General features: G+C 53.7%; 1 protein-coding gene across 1 annotated transcript in view; it reads right to left on the minus strand.

Annotated features, from left to right (window-relative positions):
• Positions 1-4,250: 4,250 nt before the first annotated feature.
• Positions 4,251-22,643, minus strand: part of GRAMD2A (GRAM domain containing 2A) — a gene marked incomplete at both ends in the record, with an annotated part of 32,905 nt that continues 14,512 nt past the window's right edge. Inside the window, 10 exons of the mRNA XM_079700706.1 lie at positions 4,251-4,359; positions 5,208-5,304; positions 5,527-5,671; positions 6,642-6,704; positions 7,188-7,259; positions 7,388-7,486; positions 8,090-8,193; positions 8,822-8,897; positions 9,256-9,313; positions 10,112-10,192. Coding sequence (XP_079556832.1) covers positions 4,251-4,359; positions 5,208-5,304; positions 5,527-5,671; positions 6,642-6,704; positions 7,188-7,259; positions 7,388-7,486; positions 8,090-8,193; positions 8,822-8,897; positions 9,256-9,313; positions 10,112-10,192 — 904 coding nt within the window. The remainder of the gene's footprint in view (positions 4,360-5,207; positions 5,305-5,526; positions 5,672-6,641; positions 6,705-7,187; positions 7,260-7,387; positions 7,487-8,089; positions 8,194-8,821; positions 8,898-9,255; positions 9,314-10,111; positions 10,193-22,643) is intronic.

Consider the following 22,643-nt stretch of genomic DNA (forward strand, 5'->3'; position numbering starts at 1 on the left):
CACGGGCTTAGTTGCTCCGCGGCATGTGGGATCTTCCTGGACCAGGGCTCGAACCCGTGTCCCCTTCATTGGCAGGTGGATTCTTAACCACTGCGCCACCACGGAAGCCTTATCATCTTAATCATTTTTAAGTGTATAGTTCCACAGTGTGAGGTACATTCACATTATTGTCCAACAATCATCACCATCTCCAGAACTCTGTTTATCTTGCAAAACTGAAACTCTGTACACATTAAACAATAACTCCCATTTCCCTTCCCCACAGCTCCTGGCAACCACCATTCTGCTTTGTGTTTCTATGAATCTGACTACCATAGGTACCTCATATATGTAGAGTCATACAGCATTTGTCTTTTCGTGACTGGCTTACTTCACTTAGCATAATGTCTTCAAGGTTTATGCATGTTGTAGCATATGTCAAGACTTTCTTCCTTTTGAAGGTTGAATAATATTCCATTGCATGTATACACCATAATTTGTTTATCCATTCACCTGTCGATAGATACTTGGGTTGCTTCCACCTTTTGGCTGATTGTGACTGACACTGCTATGAACATGGGTGTACAGATAGCCCTTCAAGCCCTTATTTTCAATTCTTGTGGGTGTATACGCAGAATTGGAATTACTGGATCATATGGTAATTGTTTTTAATTTTTTGAAGAACTGCCATACTGTTTTCCACAGTGGCTGCACCATTTTACATTCCTACCAATAGTGCATAAGGGTTCCAATTTCTCCACATCCTCAGTGACACTTTTGTTTTCCATTTCTTTGATAGTAGCCATCCTAATGGATATGAAGTGGTATCTAATTGTGGTTTTGATTTGCATTTCCCTAATGACTAGTGATGTTGAAATGTCTATTCAAGTCCTTTACTGACTTTTAAATAGGTTTTGTTGTTGCTGAGTTGCCCTTTCCAACCTCTTTTCATGTCACTCTCCCGCTGACTAGTATTCTAGACTTATGCAGATGGTCTCTCTGTTCCTCAGAGACATTTAGGGTTCTTTCCTACCTTTCACAGTTGCCGACCCTTTTCCCAGCTCCTTCCATGACTGGCTCCTCATCCTTTAAGCACCAGCTTAAACCTCACTTCAGAGAATATTTCTTGACCACCCATCCAAAGCCACCTCCCTGTTTACTGTATCTCGTATCACGGTTTCTTTCCTTCATGGAACTTAATCACAATCTGGAATTACTTTGTTCACGATTTACTTGGAACTTATGTTTACGTGGAATGCAAGTGCCATGGGGGTTGCAGAGATATTGCCTGACATGTTCACTGCTCTATCGTCAGTGCCTAGCTTAGTACCAGCTCATAGTCTGGGCTCAGCATTTACTGAACGAATGAATCACTACTAGAGGGGGCCTCCCAGAGAGAAAGTGAGGTGACGTGGCCCAAATTGGAATTTAACCTCCATAATCTAGGCTTGATGTCATAGAAAAGGACACAGGGGTTTTCTAGCTCTGAGTTTCAGACTTTAATTCCTGAGTCAGGAGCACAGTACTAGTCGAACCAGGGACATTGCTTTGGAGTTGCCCAGGAGAAACAGGGAAGCATTCTCAGTGTCCATCCAACAGAGGGAGGAGGCTATGGTGGTGTGCTGTGGCCATCCTTACCATTCCCCATATGCCTGAAGTACAGGTCACCTCAGCTAAAGTCCTGTGAGATATGCAAAGTACTTGGGATTCTGGGAATGACTTTGGCTCCGTTAGTCTCCTTCGTGCCAAATATGTCAGTAAAGAGCACTTTTAATGAGTAGTCAAAAGATAAAAGTGAACTTCCCATACCACGGGACACTAGAAAAATCGGATTTTTTATTTAAAAATATTTTCAAAGGCTAACGCCATAGTGGAACAACTGAAGGATAGTTGAACCAAATTCTCAGGGAATTAGAGGAGCATCCGCCAACGCAAGCAGGTCTGTATAAATACACATGGTTTATAAATGAGCACAACAGAAGGTACGCTGGCCAGAGGACCAGGCTGGGGGACAGAAGGGAGAAACAGAGGGCCCTCCAAGAGGGACAGGCGCACACTCCTATCACTCAAAGCCCTGGACCCCAAGAGGGCCTCCAAAGCCACCTACTCTACTGCACGCCTCTTGCCGTCTCTGAGCCTGGGGCATGGAGACTGGAGACTTGGCACCTCTCATGGCCTCTGGCTCAACCCAGCAAGTCTCAGAGAATGGACCTGTTCTCCCTGCCCTTCAGCAAGGACCAGGGAGGGGAGGCGCTGGGGCAAGTAGGATTATTTCCCTGAAAATCTGATAGAAAGGAGTGATTAAGGGGGCTGGTTCCCAAAAAAGGACGGGCATTCATCCGGTGTGGCAATGTGGGGAGAATGGAGCAGTGAGTTTCACCTGAGACATACAGATTTAGTGCAGGTATCCCAGAAGGCCAGGCTCTAAGCCAAATCCTAGAACCTGGGATGGGGAGAGAATGAAGAGACCTCCAGTCTGAGTTTAGGAAGTTGTCACCTCCTGTCAGTCCCTCCAGTCTTCATTTGGGTTTGTCATAAATAGGACAGACAGTCGCAGCTCCACAGTAATTAACTTCCACCTGGATTTCTCCCTAGTTAACCTCTCAAGTGTCTGAAGAGGGAAAATGTGGCTCTGACACCACCCACCCCATCGCCAGTGACTTTTCCTGATAAGTCTGGCCTCCCCACTAAGCCCTTTCCAGAACCTACAAAGGCACTCTCTTAGCATTTCGGAGTCCCAGAGAGAACAGGCCAGAGTTTTAAGGCACAGAGAAGCTTTTAGAATTGAGGAGACCTTGACAGAGAAGGAAGAATCTCTAAGGCAAAGCCACTACCATGTCCACTCTTCCTATCCTCTACCTCTCTTGTCCCCAAAGGTATCAGACAGACCCCCTTGGCCTGGCCCCTGCACTGTCCCAGGCCCACCTTGGACACCTCCATTATACTCATGGAGAACAGAGCCCATGGAATGGAGAACCCTCCTGTATGGCCTGCAGGTGACATGGTGAGCTCTGCCCTGTGGTGGCCCAGCACCATCGTGCCTGGTGCCCAGCCAAGCCCGCCAGGCTGCCATTGGCCACACCCAAAATCCAGGCAGTCAGGCAGAGAGTACAAAGCAAGACCTCAGATCACAGCCACTGACCCTCCTATCCCTCACTTCCCACCTGGGGCACCTTGGAAATGTGTGAGCACACCAGGGAAAGATCCAGTGTCTGGTCTGCGACCACAGTGACCAAAAGGCCCTGCTCCACCTGTCTCACCAGGAAATAGCAGCTGAGGACACAGAATGCTGGACCTCTATTCTCCTTCACAGCCACTGCCACAGTCCCCTGCTGCAGGTAGTGTCCTCTCAGATTCAGCCAGCCTCCTCATGAGGGGCCAGAGCAGAGCCTCTGCACAGAGTGTGAACACTCCTCTTGCTGGATTCCTGGCCACAGGCCCTCCTCTCCTCATTCATAGCTTACCTCACTCCCTCCAGTCTGCCCTGCATGGGTCCCTGGCTGACTGCAGAGAAGTCCTTGGGGCCCCCAAACAGGGACTCTCAGGCGTCCAAGTGAGAGCACAGTATGCTGGGAGAGAGCGGAGCCCACACTGGTGGTTTGGGTTCTGGCCTCTGTCCCACCACTGGAGTGAGCCAAGTGACAGGTATCAAAGCATGGCCTCTGCCCCTTGCAGTGGCCCCAAGTGCTCTTCCTGTGTGTCAGAGCTGTTTCCAAGGAACAAGTTAAAATTTTTTTCATTTAAGTGGCTGCTGAGGCTTAGTATACAGAATTCCTCAGCTAGATCCAAAAATCTGTCTTTTTGTCCGAGTCCCAAAATTGTAGGAGCTTTGTAAACAGGTACTAAAGATCACTCATTAAAGGAGGGAGAAGAGTTGGGGGGAGGAGAAGGGATCTGGAATATTTTCTTTCAGACTCAGTCTCAGCACAGCAGCAGCATAAACCAAGCGGATTGTTGGTGGCACCTTAGCACCCAGAGCATTCTTCTTGGAGGAGTGGGGACAAAGGCCAAGTGGCTGTTACCTGCACACAGGAGAGATGACCAGGTCAGACAAAGGGCCTAGAAGGCAGACAGATGAGTCAGTGCACACTTTGTCCACCCATGAGAGGGGGTCCAGGTGGGATCTGTGTACCCTGCCCAACCTTGCTAAGGGCCATCAAGCCAGCTCAAGGGCAAGGCCAGGACCAGCCAGACTAACAAGCAGCCTGGCCATAGGTTTTGGCTGCTGTCCTTAACCCTCAATCCCAGAAGCATGAGAAAGAGAAAGGGCATCACCTGTGCCCAGGGACTGAGTCGCCCCAACTCAGGGAGCATAACTGCTGTTCTAGCCGGGAGATGCGGAACGCCAGGTACGATGAAGACATGACCAAGAAGCAGATCCTGGAGAAAGAGGGGTAAGGAGGAGTTGAATCTCTCTTCTAGAAACGGGGCATTTTTACAGAATCACCAAAAATAGGAGTGGGACTAAGCTAGTTCCTGCAGTTGGAAGAATTAAAGAACCCTTTGCCTGCAGTTACGTTCTAGACCTAGGCATCTTTTTTCCCAGAGGCCACATGGGGGTCCTGAGACTCGTCCCCATGGAGGTGCCCTTGAAGCCCAGCAGGAGTTCTGGGTCCTTCAGCTGAGCCCACCTTCCCTCTGACCAGCCGCCTTGGTCCTACACCCCCTGTGCGAGGCCACTAAGATTACCCCCTAAGGTGGTAGCCCTTCCCCCAGCAAGTGCTGAGGCTGACAGTCAAAACCCAGCCAGCAGAGCCGGAGGAAGGTGATGAGGTAAGGTGAGGGAATCCAGAGGTTGGCTCTTCATAAAACATCCCACCATGCTCACTGCTCTACTTAGGCAGAATTACAGACAAGCCTGGGCTTCCAGAAAACACCCCAATGGTGGGCAGTGGGAAGGCCATGGCTCTCCCTTAGTCTATCTGATGGGCCTCTCAGATTTTCCCAACCCTCCTCCTCCCCAATCCTGTGCAACTTTTTCTTTCTTCAACAAGTTTCATGTCTTGCCCCTCTCCACAGCCTTAACCCTAAATTACAGGGTTGTAGGGATGAAAACTGGAGATACTTTATCTTGCTCTACAAGAGCCTGCTGCACGGCTGCCAGACGCCACCCGGGAGCTTGCGGTTGACTCAGAACCTTCCCCTCGCTCTGGACACTGACCTCCCCACACACCAAGGCCCCGGCTCTAAACACTTAGACACCCACCACCCTCCATGCAGCCACCTACAGCACGAGGAAGACCTTCAGGAGCCCGTGATCCCAGAGCCTCTGCTCCCCGCTGCTCTCGGGCTCATCCTCCAGCCTCTTCTCACAGTCAGCGTTCTCTGCAACAGGACAGCATTAGGCAGCTTCCTGGGCAGAAGGCAGGACCCCAGCCCACTCCCCCGCCCGTGTTCTCTGGAGCCGCTTGGGCTCTTGGCTTTCCCTTATGGATTTGGAGAAAGAAAGAAACAGCTCTCAGAAGGCCTGCTGGCTGTGATGACCTTGGGAGGCAGGAAAGCCTGGTCTTTGCAAGCAGTTGCCATGGACAAGCACGCTGAACTCACCAGACCCCGGAGGCTTCCTGGAGGGGAAGAAGTCATCCGTGGAGTCCATGGATGCCCGAGGGATACAAGGGATGTTGTCTGGGAGGGACAGGGACCTGGAGGCAGGGCACACTTTTCTCCACTTCATCTCAGGGATGAGGACTTCCTGCAGAGAAGGCAGGAGAAGCTGTCTCACCATGGCGCCCTTGGGACCCCACTTGCCCTAAGGGGTTCACGCTAGATTTATCAAAGCCTTTCCAGATAGTATCAATATGCCCAGCAAGCATGAAAGCAGGTGCCCAGAAGCGGGGAAACCACTGCCGTAGCAATCCCACGTCTCAACTGCTCCCTTGCTGTAACCAGCCACTCTTCCAGGGAATGGTGTCTTTGAAGACTGCTAGTGTAGAACCACAGTGGAATCTGAGACATGAGCCATCCCAGGTACATGTTCAGATCGGCTGAGTCCAAGACAGCTTGGCACTATATACCTTAGATGGAATAAGTTGTGACTCCTGCTAATCTGGGCTCTAACCCTATGTCACTGACCTTGATTTAAGGTCCCCATCAATAAAAAGGGGAACATCGCCTTCCATCCCCTGCATGGTATTGTGCGTATTGTATGCTTGGCTAAACGCTTAATAGTTACTGAAGTAGACTTCAAACACCCTGGGATCATTTCCACCCGCCACCCCTGCTCAAGAAACTCTGCTTACCCAGGATCCCAGGAGCAAAAGAAACAGCTGGGACCTTGGCCAATCTAAAAGGAGCCTGCCTCGGTTCTGACTGCCTTCAGCGCTCTTCCCCAGGGACATCTCCAGCCCCTTGAAGGCCCTCCTGACTGCTAAAGAGGGGTTGCTGGCTCTGTACCCGTGAAGGTATAGGGTCCAACCTGGGCAGTGTTCTGGGAGCTGGGCATCTGTTCTGCTCAGGAAGTTAGCACATCTGCCCAGGACATAGTGGCTCTGCATGGTATGGAGCGTGGTGGGTCTAGGGGACCCCCTGACACAGCATGGCCACTGGCTCTTGAGCCTGCTGCCCCAGTTCTGTACTGTGGGCTCCTGCCTGGGAGGCCCTGAAGCCTTAGAGCCACAGGCAATCTCAGGCCAGCCACTTTTGCTCCCAGCCTCAGCTCTCACCAGAGACTCGCACTCAGGTTCCTCTAGAAATTCTCTTGCACTCAGACTCTTCTTGCTGGAAGGCTGAGGAGGGAAGGGAACAGGGATCACTTGTCCATCTGGAACAGCCAGAGTCAGGCATGGGGAGGTATTAACACTCTCCAAGAGAGCTTTACCTCCAAATAAGCCACTTTGGGTCAGATAGAGCCTAAAGCTCCTAGAGTTTGCAGGGGGATCCCTAGTTAATGCTGGAGCAGAAGGCAAGTCCAAGGCAACATACTCCCCCAAGCTGCTGCCCTCCCCGTTCCTCACCATAGGCAAGAGAGAGCTGTAGGCATATTGGGAAGCGGCCACATGCTCCTGTCTGTCTGTGCACCGAGGAAGCACAAGTGAGGGTTATACGTGGGGACACACAAGGGCCCAGTGGCCTCAAAGAGGCTCACAAGCATAGACACATGGTCCAAGGACTGCCTCTAATTCACTGAGCCTGAGCCTGTTACTCCCCGTTTCCTGTGCCGGGAAGATGGGCCAGCCCCGCTGCGACAGCCCTGGCCCCAAGCTTCATACCTGTAGGTGGGTGCAGACCCTCCTCAGCATGTCATATACACTGTCCCGGGAGAGCAGTGACACAAAGACATACTAGAACATAGGAAGAAAACAGGGGCAAGGTACGTAAAGACTTGGGAGAGTGCCAGGGTCAAGCTGTGGACTCCTAGAGCTGGGATGGGGAGAAGGACAAGGGAGCGCTGGCCCAGAATCTCACTGACCTTCTGGCTGGTGGTGGTGGTGATGGCCAGGCCATTGGGAAGGAGCCGCGCCATCTTGTGTTTTTTGATCATTTGCACAGACACCACGGGAATGACCACCTGACAGGGAGAGAGGCATTCTTCTCTCAGGACTCACCCCCCAAGGACAAAGTCCCTTTGCTTCCTGCTTAGGGCGCCAGCCACAGCTGGCAGTGACCCAAGCACGAGCACCATGGAGATGTCTGGTCCCACGTGGGAGAGTATTTGAGCCTCCACTGTCTCACGCAGGCTCCCTTCAGTTATCCCCCACCCCTTGGCCGCACGCGCTGCTCCAGCCTCTCACCCCATCATCCAGGAGGCAAGGACGGTTGCCCTGGTGAATCCCATACTCCAGTAACAGAGTTCCCTGAGCCACCATGGCCACTTTTGGGCCCCCATAAGTGTGACATCCCACTCTGATTCTGAAGGCATTTTGGAGGTACCCATAGGCAGAATAATTTGGCAGTGAACTGTTCAGGCCGCTCAGGCCAGATGTGGAGTCTAGATTGGGGCCCCTGTTTGGAAGGGATGGGGCTAACTGCCCTGGACACCAGGTGGGGTGCCCCACAGTGAGAGGCCTCACCAAGTGTCAGCGTGTGGAGGGACAGGCCTGACTTGAGGTGTGCCCGCAGGGCAGGGGCTTCTCTTCCCTGGGCTGTGGCAGCCCTTACCACTTATTACTACCTTGATATCCTTGCCAAAGAGGCTGGCATGGAAGCAGAGCCAGTTGGGGGAGATGTAGAGCCGGCCCTGGAGAAGGAGGTCCCTCTGGAGGGCGCAGGAGCACACTGGGAATTCACAGGAGACTGCCGTGAGCAAGGCCAGCCCGGGAGCCCCAGGGCCTGGGTCCTCCCACTCAGGAGTCCAGAGTGCAGCCTCGGAGACTGTCCTCCTCAGTACCCTTCCCAATCCCAGGCCCCAGCAACCCATTCCCCCAGCACCTTAGCTTCCTTTCCCGTGACTCCTGACCACTCCCACCCCACCAGACTGCTAGATGTTTCCTCTTCCTCCATCCATGCCCCAAAAGATCCGGCAGGTTTCTGCCCTGGTCCCCTAAGCCTGGATGTTCACCTCCACAGGCAGAACTCCTTGCCCTGCCCTGCCAGGGAGAGAGGGCCTTGATTGTGCAAATGCTCCCACACACTCCCTGGCAGGCCTGAGCAGGAGAGAATAGTCACTGATAAGAGCAGGACAGAAATAAGATTTGGAAGCCCCGACATTGCCTCAAGAAAATTTTTGTAAGTTCAACTTCATATCTCAAATCAGCCCAGTCTTCTCACACTTTTGAAGAAAAAAAGGGCACGTTCAAAGGGCAGCCAGTTCCCATATCTGATTTGTGCCTGGAAGCTCTGGGGGAGAGGACCTGGGCCTTGGGCACTGCAGGCGCCTGTCCAGCCACCCGGGGAGACAGCTCACCTTTGAGAACCACCTCCTCCAAGGGGATGTCCTTAAACAGCTTGTGATATTGCTGGTTGTATTTTCTCAGTAGCGTCTGCAAACACACGAGCTGGGTCTGAGAAGTCCCAGGAGATCGGACCACCAGAGGGCCCTGCTCCAGCCACCAGGAAATAAGGCCACAGGGGTGGGGGTCCTGCGGTGACTTAGCATGAAGTAGTGGGTAAGCAGCCAGTGGGTGTGGAGGGCTGACCTCCAAGCACAGCTTGTCTCCTGGTGACGCGAGGTCCTGACAGGCAGCCTAGGACTGGAAGAGGACACAACTCCCACCCAGAAGGGGACACCCACTAGGTTTCCTGGTGACAGGCCTGTGGCCAAGGATCCAACAGTCACCAAGTTCAGGCAGCCCGGGACCCCTCTCTCAGTGGGCAGTGAAGTGGCCTCCCCACACTTACCCCTTCTCGGCCGCACTTCTTTATGTCTTCACCCTTCAAGCCTTCTGGCCAGTGCAGACTGCAAAGGAGACGTGCCATTCCAGGGACAAGGAGCCCTCAAAGTCCTACCCACGCATCCTTAGTGCCAATTCTGTCCTGGCCTCAAGCCACGAGCTTGGGGCAGAGATTGGAGGCTGGGGCCCTTCACAGCGAGCGCATAGCTCGCCCTGGGGAGGGGCACTCTTGAGGCAGGGAGGGGTCGCTGAGAGCCCTCTTCCCTGACAGCTGTGAGCAGCCGCCCCCAGGAGGTATGCTCGGCCTGAGCCTCGATGTCCCAGAGCTGCCCACCCCTGAGTGTCAAAAGCCCTCTTGCATTTTTCTGGCCTAGGCGCAAGCAGAGGAGCGGACCGCAGAGTGAATGAGCAGGAGACACAGGGATGGGGACCAGTCTGGGGAGCAGGTGGGGTGGGGGTGTCAGCCTTATGGCTCTGGGGCCTGGCCATGGGCCCTGATCCCAGCAGGACTGCCCTCCCCCGGGCCTGCAGCTCTGCAATGAGGAGCTGGGCACACTCACCTGACCTGACGGATACTACCAGGGCTGGCGGGGAGGGGGTGGTGCTGAAACGCAAACTTTTGCCCGGGCCAGGTTGGCCTGAGGACAGGTGGGCAGGGAGGAGGCTGGTAACCCAAGAAGCCTGGACTCTGCTAGGTCCCAGTGTGCTGGGACAGGCCTGGGAGTGGGAGGAAGAGGCCCCGGGCAGCCTATGCCCAACCTAACCCCCTGACGCAGCCTTAAGGCCCCCTTTCGAACAGGTCACCTCCAGAGGGCTTCCCGGCCCCAACCAGTTTGTATATCTGATCGGGAGAGGGGCCTCACCTGGAGCCTCGGGGTCTCTGGACCCTGCCTAGTTTCTCCGTGCTCTTCAAAGAAGCCGTCTTTCCGTGCATCTGTTGAATACTGAGGAGAAACACGCCCTCATCAGGAAGGGGGGCTCTCTGGGGACACCTTTCCCAGCCAGCTCCACCATGTCCAGGGCAGCTGCCTCTGCACCCTACCCAAGACCGGCCCTGCTATTCAAGGTGAGCTGAAGATGTCACAGTCCAGAGGCAGCAGCCCAGGCAGGGCTTCAGGGCAGCTGACAGAGAGAGGAGACTCACTCACTGTCTTTCCTGGAAGTGTGAAGTCCAGTTTATGCCTGGGTATGAAGGAAAATCAATCTCCCAGGCAGCTCTTAGGCCTCCAGCCCCACCCTTGAGAAGGCAACTGGGAGGGAGGACCCTGTGACTTGCCCCGACCGAAAGCAAAAGTTTCAAGTTTCGGAGGAGCCCAGGCAGTATTACCATAAACCATCAGCTTCTGGGAAAGGATTCTGAGCACAGGAGGCCTTATCAAGGCTGAGCAGTTGATACTACGCAGATGTGGACGTGAACGTCAGCCCACAGCTGAGTGTGGGCTTAGGGGGCGGGGCTGCCCCACACCAGGAAGTGGCCTCAATGCCTTCAGACCATCAGGGTAGCTCGGACCTGAGAGCCAAACCATCACAAAAATGTCCCATAGAGAGGGCCCGAGAGGGGGGAGACACCCTCTCCATAGGCAGGTGGGGGTCCCCAAAGGCTTTTGAATTCATGCCTCCACTAAACAGCTCCAAAGCCTAGGGTCCTCCCCTTCCTGCTCCTGCAGAGCAAAAAGACTAAAGCTTGAGCAGGCAAACTAGCCGCAGCTGAGTGGGCCCAGGGGTGATGGGAAGAGAGGGTGGCCAAGAAGCAGGGCCAAGGCAGGACAGTGTGGTGGTTATGAATAGGTAACGGGGTCTGTGCACTGGTCTCTCAGCAGGTAAGGAGCTGGAACCTGGAACCTGCAGATCCCAGCGCTCCGTCCCTCTCAGCAGTGTCACCAGGCAAAGTCAAATTCTCTTCTTCAATAACAGAGTTACCAGGACTTCCCCGGTGATCCAGTGGGTAAGACTCCGCGCTCCCAATGCAGGGGGCCGGGGTTCGATCCCTGGTTGGGGAAATTGATCCCACATGCGTGCAGCAGCTAAAAGTGCACACGCCACAACTAAAGATCCCACAGGCCACAAAAAAGATCCTGACGCGGTGCAGCCAAAATAAATAAATAAATAATTTTAAAAATAAAATAAAATAAATACATAAATTAAATAAATTAAATAAATAAAAGAACAGAGTTACTGCCTAGCCAAGATCTGCGAAGCCCCTCCAGGATTATTAATCTGACCCTCCTCCCACCCTACCATTGTAAAGATAGGAAACAGAGACCTGCCAGGGGCAGGCTGTACCCAGTGTCACACAGCAAAGAGCCAGGTGATCTCACCCACCAAATGAGCCCAACCACAGCCATGTGGCCTGGTGACCTCTGTCCTCAACCTCACGGCAAGTTTTGGTGCACATATCATGTATGTCCTGAATCTTTCAAAGTGACAGGTTGTGCTAGCGATGTGACCCTTTGACTCCTAAAGTTAATTTCTGAATTTATTTGGGTCCATCATAACACATTTCACAGAGACTTCTCCCCCTTGATTTTTTTAATGCTTATTATAGAAAATATGAGAAATATATATAAAGTATGATGATCAAAAATCACCCATAAGAAAAACATTCCCCCAAAATCACCCAAAGAAAACATTTATGTATAAATATATAATTTACATAAGTGGAATTATATATCATATAATTTGTATGCCCTATTTTTGCTTAACATAATTTCGTGAGAAATTCCCCATGTCACTATTGATTCCTTGGATAGATTCTCAGAAGTGAAATTCGTGGATGGAGAATGAGCATTTCTCAGGATCTTTAGACCCACTTCCAAAATGCTTTCCAGGTGCTATACTAACAAGCATAGCCATCAGCACTATATGAGGGTGCCCGTTGCCCTACCTCCAGGCCGTACACTGGGTATTATCTTTTTCTCACCTTTGCAAATTTGATAGGTGAAAATATATTGTTTTCATTTCTATTTCTGCTTATTGACAGGTTGAACATTTTTCCCAAATACATATTAACCATTGGGATTTCATCTGTGAATTGTCTATAAGGATCTTCATGTCTTTCTTATTGATTTGTATACCTGCTTTGTTGAGAAGATTAATCCTTAGTTTATCATTTTTGCAAATACTTCCCCCATTTGCCTTTCAGTTCTGTGGTATTGTTGCTATACTTGTGTTTAATTTTTGTGCAGCAGATCCCATCCCTCTCTTTCATCTCTCTGTTTCTTTCTTGCTTTGAGGAGAGGAGAGGCCCCTGAGGCAGAGTGTGTACAAGTCAAACCACCGAGCCTTAGAGAGCTTGAACCCTACAGCCCAGGAGCCCACGAGGCCACCAGGGAGGAGATGGGTGTGGGCTCCGCTCTAAGGAACACACTCCAGCCCTGGGGACCAAGGATACAACAAGACCCCAAGAGGAAGAAGGAGGAACTTGATCATGGTTTCAGAGGCAGGGAGCCTGTCACTCAGGCCCTGGAAAGTGTGATCCGAGTTGTCAGGGCTGCAGGAGCTCAGAGGACACACAGAGTGAAAGAGTTACAGCAGGACTCCCAGAGAAAAGGAAGCTGAGCCTTACCAGCTGGTGGGACTATAATCCTGCTTGGCTTCCATCACCTAACCCTGCGTGATAATCACGCCTTTGCATGGATTCTAAACCCAACCCATCCTTAAGTTCAAATGTGACCTCAGGGAGGGGCGCCTTCCGTCAGTCCTCCCCCAGCCTAGTGATAAGCCCTACTGCAAGCTCTCAGCCCCGAACCCCAGGCTCCCTCTCAGGCACCTGTGTGTGAGCTCTAACTGCCCACCTCCAGGGGCTCCAGGACGCCTCCTGCAACATCACAGCCCCTGAGCCTGGGGCACCGCCAGCGTGACATGTCTGAGGAAGGACTGTGTGGACAGTGTAAGTGAGATCAAGAACAGAGGTTGGAGGAGAGATGGGCCATGAGAATAACAAAAAAAAAGGCTGCCACGATTCCCATAGCATCTCCATGAAAAAATAACGGTAAGAAAACAGGAGTCCCTTGGGGTAAATGACTCAAATACGTTCAAACTCAAAGCAACCCCTTTTCATGTGATGAACATGATGGTCACAAGTCAATCCTTCATGTCCATCAATTAAAATCAGCCCCTCCGGGCAGTCCTGATAATACTGTTGATACAGAGACCCTGGCTATGGCCGAAATGCACTGCTTTCAAAATCACCTTCAAGTCAGACTTTCTACTGATTCGTCTTCTTTCCCATAGTATTTGTTTAGATGAGTAAAAATAAAGAGATGGGAGCAAAGTCAGAGGGAAAGCTAGGTCTGGGGTGATAGTCATCGAGAATTCACCAACGGAACCAGGCAGGTGGGGTCCACCCAAGGACCAACAGGGCCCTGACGCAGAGGAAGGAGGTGGCAAGAGCAGGGCGCTGGAGAGTGAGGGGCCAGCCTGGGTCCGCACACTGCCGGCAGTCCACTCCCACAGAGGCTTCCTCGACCCGGTTGCTCTTGCTCTGTGGGTTGTGAACTATACCCGCTGCCCATCCATCCCCATCGCACCTCCACGTGCAGACTATGGAGTTAATATCAAGGGTCTTCAAAACTGTATCTATTTTTTCAATCAAAGCCACAAAAAAAATGTCATTATTGTCATGAGGGTGATGGAGCACGGGAGGCTCAGTATGCTGGACATTAAAGGGGGTAGAAAAGGTTTGAAAATTCCTCAGATGAGGCCCTTTCATTCTGCTGAGCCTGGTCCAAAGGCAAGATGCTGATCCAGAGGACACAACGTGTGCTTGCCCTGCGCTCAGGCCTTGCTGGCCCGAGTGGGAACTCAGGCTAACTGCCCGTTCCTTCATTCCTTCCACAAATACTTACTGAGCTTATCACCTCATGAGCCCAGTACGAGCCTGCCCAGCCCAGGGGGCTGCTGAGAGGGAGGGGATGGGCAGCTAGCACTGAGAGATGTCGGGAGAGGGGCCAGGCCCATCAGGAAAGGGGAGACACAGGGAATTCCCTGGCAGTCCAGTGGTAGGACGCCGCACTTTCACAGCCAAGGGCCCGGGTTCAATCCCTGGTCGGAGAACTAAGATCCTGTAAGCCAAGCGGCACAGCCAAAAAAAAAAAGAAGGAAAGGGGAGACACAGAGAGGTTAGGAGAGGGAGAGAGAGGCGGTGCAGAGAAGACCCAGAGAGGCTCAGTCTAGCTGCTTCCTAGGGACCTCACAGACGAAGCTTCATGGGACACTTGACACATGCACTCCGCTCTGGATGCCTCCCCCAGGCTCAAAATATCCACACCAGGTAGATACTCCCCCACCTAAATCCCTAACCTTGACACCTCATCCCTCCAGAGTGGCAGAGCCTGCCATCTAGACGAATCCATCAAAGTGAGCTCAGCATCATCCCCCCAAATCTGCTTCCCCTTGAAAGGCCCCATCCTCCACAGTTACCCAAGCCAGAATCCTCAACTCACGCTTCTTCCCCACCGCCGCAACCAGTCAACCGCCAAGGCCCCGAGAGCCTGGCACCACCCGACCCACCGTACCATCTACTGTCTCCACTTCTGCTATACCAGGCAAGCCTAGGCCACCATCATCCTCTTCCTGGATGCTGGCAACAGCTTCCTAACTACACCTGCCTCCAGCCTTGCCCTTCCACACCTGGCACTCTCCCACACCCACACTGCCAACAGAGCCACCTGGGGCCCAGATCTGAGCCTGCCCCCCTCCTGCTGACTTTCCTCCTGTAGCTCCTTCTTGCCTCCTACCTGGCCTTCCTGACATTCCTGCTTCCTTTCCAGCCTCACCCATGCAGCTCAGCGGTGGCCCTTCACCCCTGCATGTTTGCTCTTCCTGGAATTCCTTGCCATGCTTATCTACCTGGGGAATTCCCTGGTCATCTTTCAAAGCCCAGATCAGGCGTCACCTTCTCTGTGAAGCCTTCCCAGCTTTCCCCCATGCAGAGCTGGTCATCCCTCCTCAATAGTCCCTGGTCCCTTCTTTCACACTGCTGCTCCAGCCCTTACCACCCCAGACTGTGCTTGTCTGTTTAGACATCTGAGCTCCACCAGGGGTGTGTCTTCTACATCTCTGTACCCGCAGCACACAGCAGGCGCCCAGTGTTTGCTAAATGAATGAGTGAAGGAGAGACAGAGAAAGGGACACGATGACACTTCAAGAGGGAGGAGGGGAGGAAAAAAGCCAGGCGCCAGGGACTTCCCTGGTGGCACAGTGGTTAAGAATCCGCCTACCAGTGCAGGGGACATGGGTTCGAGCCCTGGTCCGGGAAGATCCCACATGCCGCGGAGCAACTAAGCTCATGCGCCACAACTACCCAGCTTGTGCTCTAGAGCCCTCGAGCCACAACTACTGAAGCCTGTGTGACTAGAGCCCGTGCTCGGCAACAAGAGAAGCCACGGCAATGAGAAGCCTGCGCACCGCAATGAATTGTAGCCCCCGCTCGCCGCAACTAGAGAAAGCTCGTGCACAGCAACGAAGATCCAACGCAGCCAAAAATAAATAAATAAATAAATTTTTAAAAAGCCAGGCAGTAAGAGTGAAGGAGGCACGGAGAACAATGGATGCCCAGCAGTAAGGGGAGGGGTGGTGGACAGCAGCGGAGGGGGGTCACCCACAGGTGGGCCCTCCCCTCCGGGAGCCCCGACCTGTGGAGCAGGCAGACAGCCCGGCTCGGCAGCGCCAGGCACTCAGTCCGCGCCGGCTGACTGATCAAAGAGGAGCCCGGGTGGGAGACAGAGGACATACAGCAAAGGGTAAAGTGGCTCGGAAGGGATGGGAATGGGTGTTTGGGGAAAAGCACAGGCTGGGCCCCTCCCAGCCCACAGCAGTGCTCACTGGCTGCACCCCGCTGGGCTGCAGCAGCGCTGGCAACGCTCCGCCCGCTACCCAGCCCCTCCGCCAGAACCCTCCCTAACCACAGGGCAACCCCTCCCCTCGCTCCTCAAGCCTCGGGCAGCAGCAGTGCCCGCGGCTGGTGCTGAAGCAGAAAACTCGGCCAGGCCTGGCAGCCGGAGCCAGCTGGGCCTTTGTTGTCACGGGCGGGTCCCCTCGGGTGTCTCCTCCCCCAGGGGGATGTCCACACTCTCCCAAGTTGTCTTCTAGTGGACACCTGAGATGCTAGAGCGTCTTGTGGGTCCTGTCAGCTCTTCTCAAGGCCAGGGCCAGCTCCACCCACTCCTGCAGGACGTGGGTCCCAATCAGCTCCAAGGAGAGAACTTTTCCAAACATAAAACACATCTTAGGGAATTCCCAGGCGGTCCAGTGGTTAGGACTCGGCGCTGCCACTGCCCAGGGCCGGGGTTCAATCCCTGCTTGGGGAACTAAGATCCCGCAAGCCACGTGGAGCAGCCAAAAAAAAAGAAAGAAAACCCATCTTAGCAGCAGGCCCCTGAGAGTGCAAAGCCAGAGACTACGAATAGAGCCATCTAGGGACAGGGAGCTGAGGGCGCGCGTCCTGGAAGGAACATCAACCACTGGGGCTCAGCGGCCTAGACCTTGGGACGCCTCCAAATTCCCCCAGGCTCCCTCACCCCACCCCACCTCTACGTCTCAGCACACAGCTCACCACCTACTTCACAGAGAAAAGAGACCATCCTGTTAACTCGGAAGGGTAGCCTGCCGGGTACACACTAGAATCACCTGTAGAGCTTTTCAAAAAACCAACCAAAGAAAAATGATCCCTGAGCTCTGTTCTCAAACCAGTTAAATCAGAACCTCTGGGGGTAGCAATTAGGTAACTATATATTTTTAACTTGTTACTGATGTATAATTTACATATTAAAAAGTGCACACAAAGTAAGTGAACCGTGCAATGCATTTCACAAACGGTGCATACCGGAGAACCTGCCCTCCAGAAGCCCCTCCCACGACTTCTAGTCTCACCGCCCACTCCCAACCCCCCACCCCCGGTCAAAGAGAACCACCGGCGCGACTTCCAACAACACAGATTGTCTTTGCCTCTTCGGGGACTTTCTGTGGATGGAATCACGTGGTACGTGTTCTTCTTTTACTCGGCAACACACTGGTGAGATTCATCCACAGTGCTGTGTGTGGCTGCAAACTGTGCATTTTCACTGATGTTTAGAGTTCCATTATATGGACATGTTGCAACTCATTTATTAATCTTACTGTTGAGGGGCATTTTACTATTGAGTTTCCAGTTTTTGCCTATTACAAAACTGTTGCTATAAACATTTCAGCACCTTGTGTCTTGTGCACACAAGTATTCGTTTCTGTGAGTAAACACTTAGGGCTGGTATTGCTGGGTCATGAGGTTCCGCTTCAGGCTTTTAAAAGCTCTCGGGTGATTTTAAACCCCTCCTTTGTTTGGGGCTCAGAGGGAGACGCATACCTCCTGGTCTCCGAGGCCAGTCCTCCCACCTGGGCTCCGGACCTGGGGCCCTGACCCTCCTGTGCCTTCACCCGGCCCTCTGGAGTTCCAGGAACATCCTTGGCAAAACAGGGAATCACGCTCTTAATAGAGATTTCCTTCATCTGTTAAGGTCGCAGAGTTCATTTCCTGAGTTTTGTCAAGGAAGTAAGGCCAGCCCTCCCGTGTGGCAGCGTCCAGCCCTGAACCACACTGTGTCCTGCCCTAAAGCCTCCCTATCTTTCTCTCAGGGCCACTGGCCCGCAGTACAGCCCAGAAAATGGCTGACAAGACCTCTCCCCAAGGGAAACTGGAATAACGTGGACAGAGTCAGGCTCGTCGTCAGTACACTGAAACTTGAAGAGGAAAGGCAATCTCCTTTTGCAAAAAAATAACTCTATTATTTCTTACATAGAGGCTGCACCTCACTTTTTATTTTTCTAAGCTGATAATCCATATCCAGGACAAGGACAAGTTTCACCTTTTCCACCCATTAGGGAAGGGGAGAGAATCCCATAACTGAATTCCATACTGAGTGTTAAGGGAGTGTGGCTCTGCGTTGGGGGCCACATGCTGGGCCCCAATCCGTCTGTCCTGCTCAGCAACCCTGGCAAAGGACTCAGGGTGGGGCAGGTGCTCAGCCTAGTCACAATCCCTACTTCCCAGGAGCTGGTCTGAGAACCCCTGGGCCAGGAATACGGTTCGTTTCCCTTTACTACCTGTGGCAGCTTTGAAATGCCGGGGGATGTGGAGGCCCAGTTTGTACAGATGACCCGGGCTACAGGACAGAACCACGGGGGCGCTCCAGACCCGAGCAAAGCCACCCGCAAGCTGACCAGCGCCCTCTTTAGAATGAAAAGCTGAGGGACTTCCCTGGCGGTCCAGTGGTTAAGCCTTTGCCTTCCAATGCGGGGGTGCGGGTTTGATCCCTGGTCAGAGAGCTAAGATCCCACATGCCTTGCAGCCAAAAAAGCCAAAACATAAAAAAAAAAAAAAAAAATATTATAACAAATTCAATAAAGACTTTAAAGATGGTCCACATTAAAAGAAAAATTAAAAAAAGAATGAAAAGCTGAGCTGGCCCATCAGGATCCCTTTCTGATGCATCCTAACTGGGAAATACGGGAGGTGGAGGAGGGGCCCAAAGGCTGCGAACAGGCAGGAGAGAGCCGCAGGTGTGCTGGGCCAGAGTGACTGGGTGCACCTGGAGATTGGGTCTAGGATGAGGAAGAGAGTGAAGAGAGAAGCAGGTGGGCTGTGGGCCAAGCCCCACCCTGGGAGACAGCAAAGAGGGTCCGCTCCCCTCGGCTGCTCCTTGACTTTCCATCTGCTTCCAATGCCCCGGCCCTTACAGCCAAGACTGAAAACCCCCATACCTGGTTTGCCCGAAGACCACAAACGAGGGCACACATGTGATGTCCTTTAAGACGTGATGGGACTTCCCTGGTGGCACAGTGGTTAAGAATCTGCCTGCCAATGCAGGGGACAGTGGTTCAAGCCCTGGTCCGGGAAGATCCCACATGCCGCGGAGCAACTAAGGCCGTGCGCCACAACTACTGAGCCTGCGCTCTAGAGCCCGCGAGCCACAACTACTGAGCCCAAGTGCTGCAACTACTGAAGCCCGCCCGCCTAGAGCCCGTGCTCTGCAACAAGAGAAGCCACCGCAATGAGAAGCCCGCGCACCACGACGAAGAGTAGCCCCGGCTCGCCGCAACTAGTGGGGCAGGTAGTACAACTTAACACTTCACGGGTGAAGAAGGGAGGCTCAGCTGGGTTCACTGGCAGGGCCAAGACTCCATAGATGGCTGATACCCACACCTGGGGGTACCATACCTGCAATGAGCCTTCAGGACCAGGAAAGGGAAGAAGCCTCTGAAGAAAGTTCAGACCAAGTCTGGCCCCATTAACGAGGGAGCCCCCAGGGGGAAGGAGGTGAACAGATCTGGCTCATGATCTCCTCTAATCTCAGTCCAGTTTTAGTCATGCAAGAGAGATGCACCATTCCCATTGCACAGATGAGGAAACTGAGGCCCAAAGAGGTAAAGCACCTTGCTCCTGACCACATAACTGGAAAGCAGTGGAGCTCGAATTCAAATTCCAGTCTGGCTGAAAGTGTGCACTCTTTCTACCGTGCCTGGAGGGCTCGAGGGACCCAAATTCTGCCCTTTCCTAGAGCTTTCCCTGCTGCAGGGCCAGGCCCCCGCTCTCCCCACAGGCCCAGTACAGGGGGACTAGGGGAGAAGGAGGGGGGTGTCTATTGGGCTGAGATGATCATGTGGGAGCCCTTCTGGGAAGTGGAGTTCCCTAGATCAGAACCCCCCAGCCTTTATCTCCCTTACTCCAAGAACCAAACACACTGGGTGAGCTAGTTGCTAGGAAGATGTGGGCTGGCCCAGCCCTCTGGGGGCGGCTGGATCCAGCCTGAACAAGGACCCCTTTGAGCGCTGGTGCTAACAAGAACTCCTTCTACCTACAGGGATCTCAGAAACCCTGGGTCCTCCCATCCAATGGGAGCTGGGAGGGCCAGGGGCAAGGCTGGCCCCATCTCCCACTCTCGGCAGCCAAGCTGCCTGGTTGACTGGACCAGCCCTGGTTAAAGGGCCCCAACCCCTTTTCCCTTCTCCCTGACCTCCCACCCAGGCCTGGGCTCTCAGCACACCAGAAAGGTCCTGCTCCTCATGGGGACAGGATTTGGGAGCAAAGTGCTCAGGCTGACGCTTCTCCTGCCCTCGGGAGCTGCGCTCATGAGCGCCCCTTCCCAGCTCTGCCTGGGCCCTGCTCAGCTAAGCTGCTGCTGCCCGAGGTAGGGTCCCCCTCTTTCTCACCCCCCAGGACCTCTCCTCCCTGAAGCCTGGCCGGCCTGTACCTCCAGGGAGAGCAGAGCCGTCCCGCCCTGTGCCCACTTCTGCTCAGATAGCCTCCTTTGCTGCATCACCCGTTGATGAGGCTGTCTCCCTCCCTAGACTGTCTTATTCATCTCTTACCCCAGGGCCTCGCACAACCTCAGGCATACAGTAAGTACTCCGTAACTGTTTACCGAAGAGACAAATGCTCCCTGTGGAAAACCCCTCTGTGTAGTTTGTTTAGCAGTAGTGGGGCCTCAGGATACCAACATAAGACCTGGAGTAAGGGAATTCCCTGGAGGTCCAGAGGTTGGGACTCTGCCTTCTCACTGCCAAGGGCCTGGGTTCGGTCCCTGGCCAGGGAACTAGAGTCCCACAAAACACGCGGCGCGGCCTGGAATGAGAACAACTCACTCAAGTTTGCCTCTGGCTCCCCTGACCCTCCGGGTGGCCCCCAGGGATCTCTGAGTCTCCTCCCTCCTCTCTAAAATGGGGAGAATCCCTTCCCTGGCCTGCAGATGGTCAGGGCCCCTGTGAGGATCTGAGAGAGGTCACGGCCCAGCCCTGGGGAAGGGGGCCGGTTCTCACAGCCTTGCCCGCTGGGCCTCCCACCCCTGCCTGCACCACTGAGAGCTGAGTTGCCCCCCTACCCTCCCATCATGTCCCTTGAAGGATGCCCAGAGGTGAGCTCCCCATGGGAAGTAGAGATGGGGACACCACCAGGCCCCCCACTGCACCCGCAAAGCTCCATACATGTCCTGCGTGACTGAACCTTTCCCCTGGGACAGTGGCAGCGGGCAGGGCCCTCTTTACACCTGGGTGGCATCCACGGACTGCATCCCATCCCCTGGGGCCCAGAGGTCCTCCCACAGCTCAGGCCCAACCATACTCAGGATCCCACCCTCTCTTCTCCCTCCACCAGAGGTACGAGGCCAGCAGCTGCTGCCCCCTTCCTGGCCAGAGCTCAAAGACCTGCAGAGTGAGACAGTCACCAGGGAGACAGATGGACACATGGCTGAAACCTGGAAGCTTTGCTCCTGGGGATACGTAGGATTTCCTACAAAGCCCCGGCTACGATGGAGCAGGGAATTGGTTCTGCAGAGAGTGACCTGCCTGTTGCTGGCCTCCTCCCACAATGCCCACCACTGGAGCAGCATCTGTGAGAGCTGGCACCCCTGGACCTGGTCACAGACCACTTTTTCTTGGCAGGCCACTTGGGGCCTGGCTGTTTCCAGACAAGAAGCTGGTCATTCAGGTCGAAACACAGACTTGCATTCATGAAGAAACAGAACACCCCTGTGCTCCTGGGGGCCACCCTCTGCCGGGCCGGCTGAGTGGAGGGCCCACAGACGCCCTCAGATGCTCACCCCCACTCAAGGCTGCCCGGAGGTGTGGCGACTCCCGGGACAAGTCAGCTCTGTCCATCCATGGGTAGCATCCAGCATACCCAACTCCAACCACCCTGGGACACCCACCTCAGAATCACTGTGGCTTTGGGGACCCACCTGGCTCTTGCCAGGGCACAGGCAGTCTCGAGCAGGCTCAGTGTCCTGGAAGAGCCTGGGCGTGGGGACAGGAAGACAGGATGCAGGCCTAGAAGTACCTCTCACTGCTGTGGGTCCTTGGAGAAGCCACTCTCCCCTTCTGGGCCTCAGTTACTCCCCTGCAAAGGGGCAAGAAAGTCTCAAGCCAGGAGGGAAAGCAAATGTTGTCTGAGGGAATAACAAAGCCTAGCCAGGAACTGGGTGAGGGGCAGATGGCCACTGGCTCTCTGTGGTCAGAAAAACCCCAATCCCAGGACAGGCTGGCAGAAGCACAGCCCTCAGAGGGCTGCCGGCCCCTCTGCCTCCATCCTACAAATGCCAATTGGACGCCTGTATTCGCTCAGTTCTGTGTAAGTGCTGTGTATACGAAGAGGGATAAGGCACGCTACTATCCCCAAAATGCCCGGTGGGAGAGGCAGACATGAAACAAATATTTATAGAGACCGATACAGAATCATAACTGTGTAATGTACGTTACGAAGGCAAAGCACAGCGTCCTAGGAGGACCTCTGTCAAGGAGTCCGGCGTCACCCGTGGAGAGTGGAGAAGACCTCCCAAAGCAGCAGCAGCAGCATTTGCACTGATAGCCAATGGATGCTAATCAGACTGAGGGGCTGGCAGGGTCGGGTGGGGAGGATTGGAGGGTGTT

This window comes from Hyperoodon ampullatus (assembly GCF_949752795.1).
Source record: "Hyperoodon ampullatus genome assembly, chromosome: 3".
NCBI classification, from domain to species: domain Eukaryota; kingdom Metazoa; phylum Chordata; class Mammalia; order Artiodactyla; family Ziphiidae; genus Hyperoodon; species Hyperoodon ampullatus.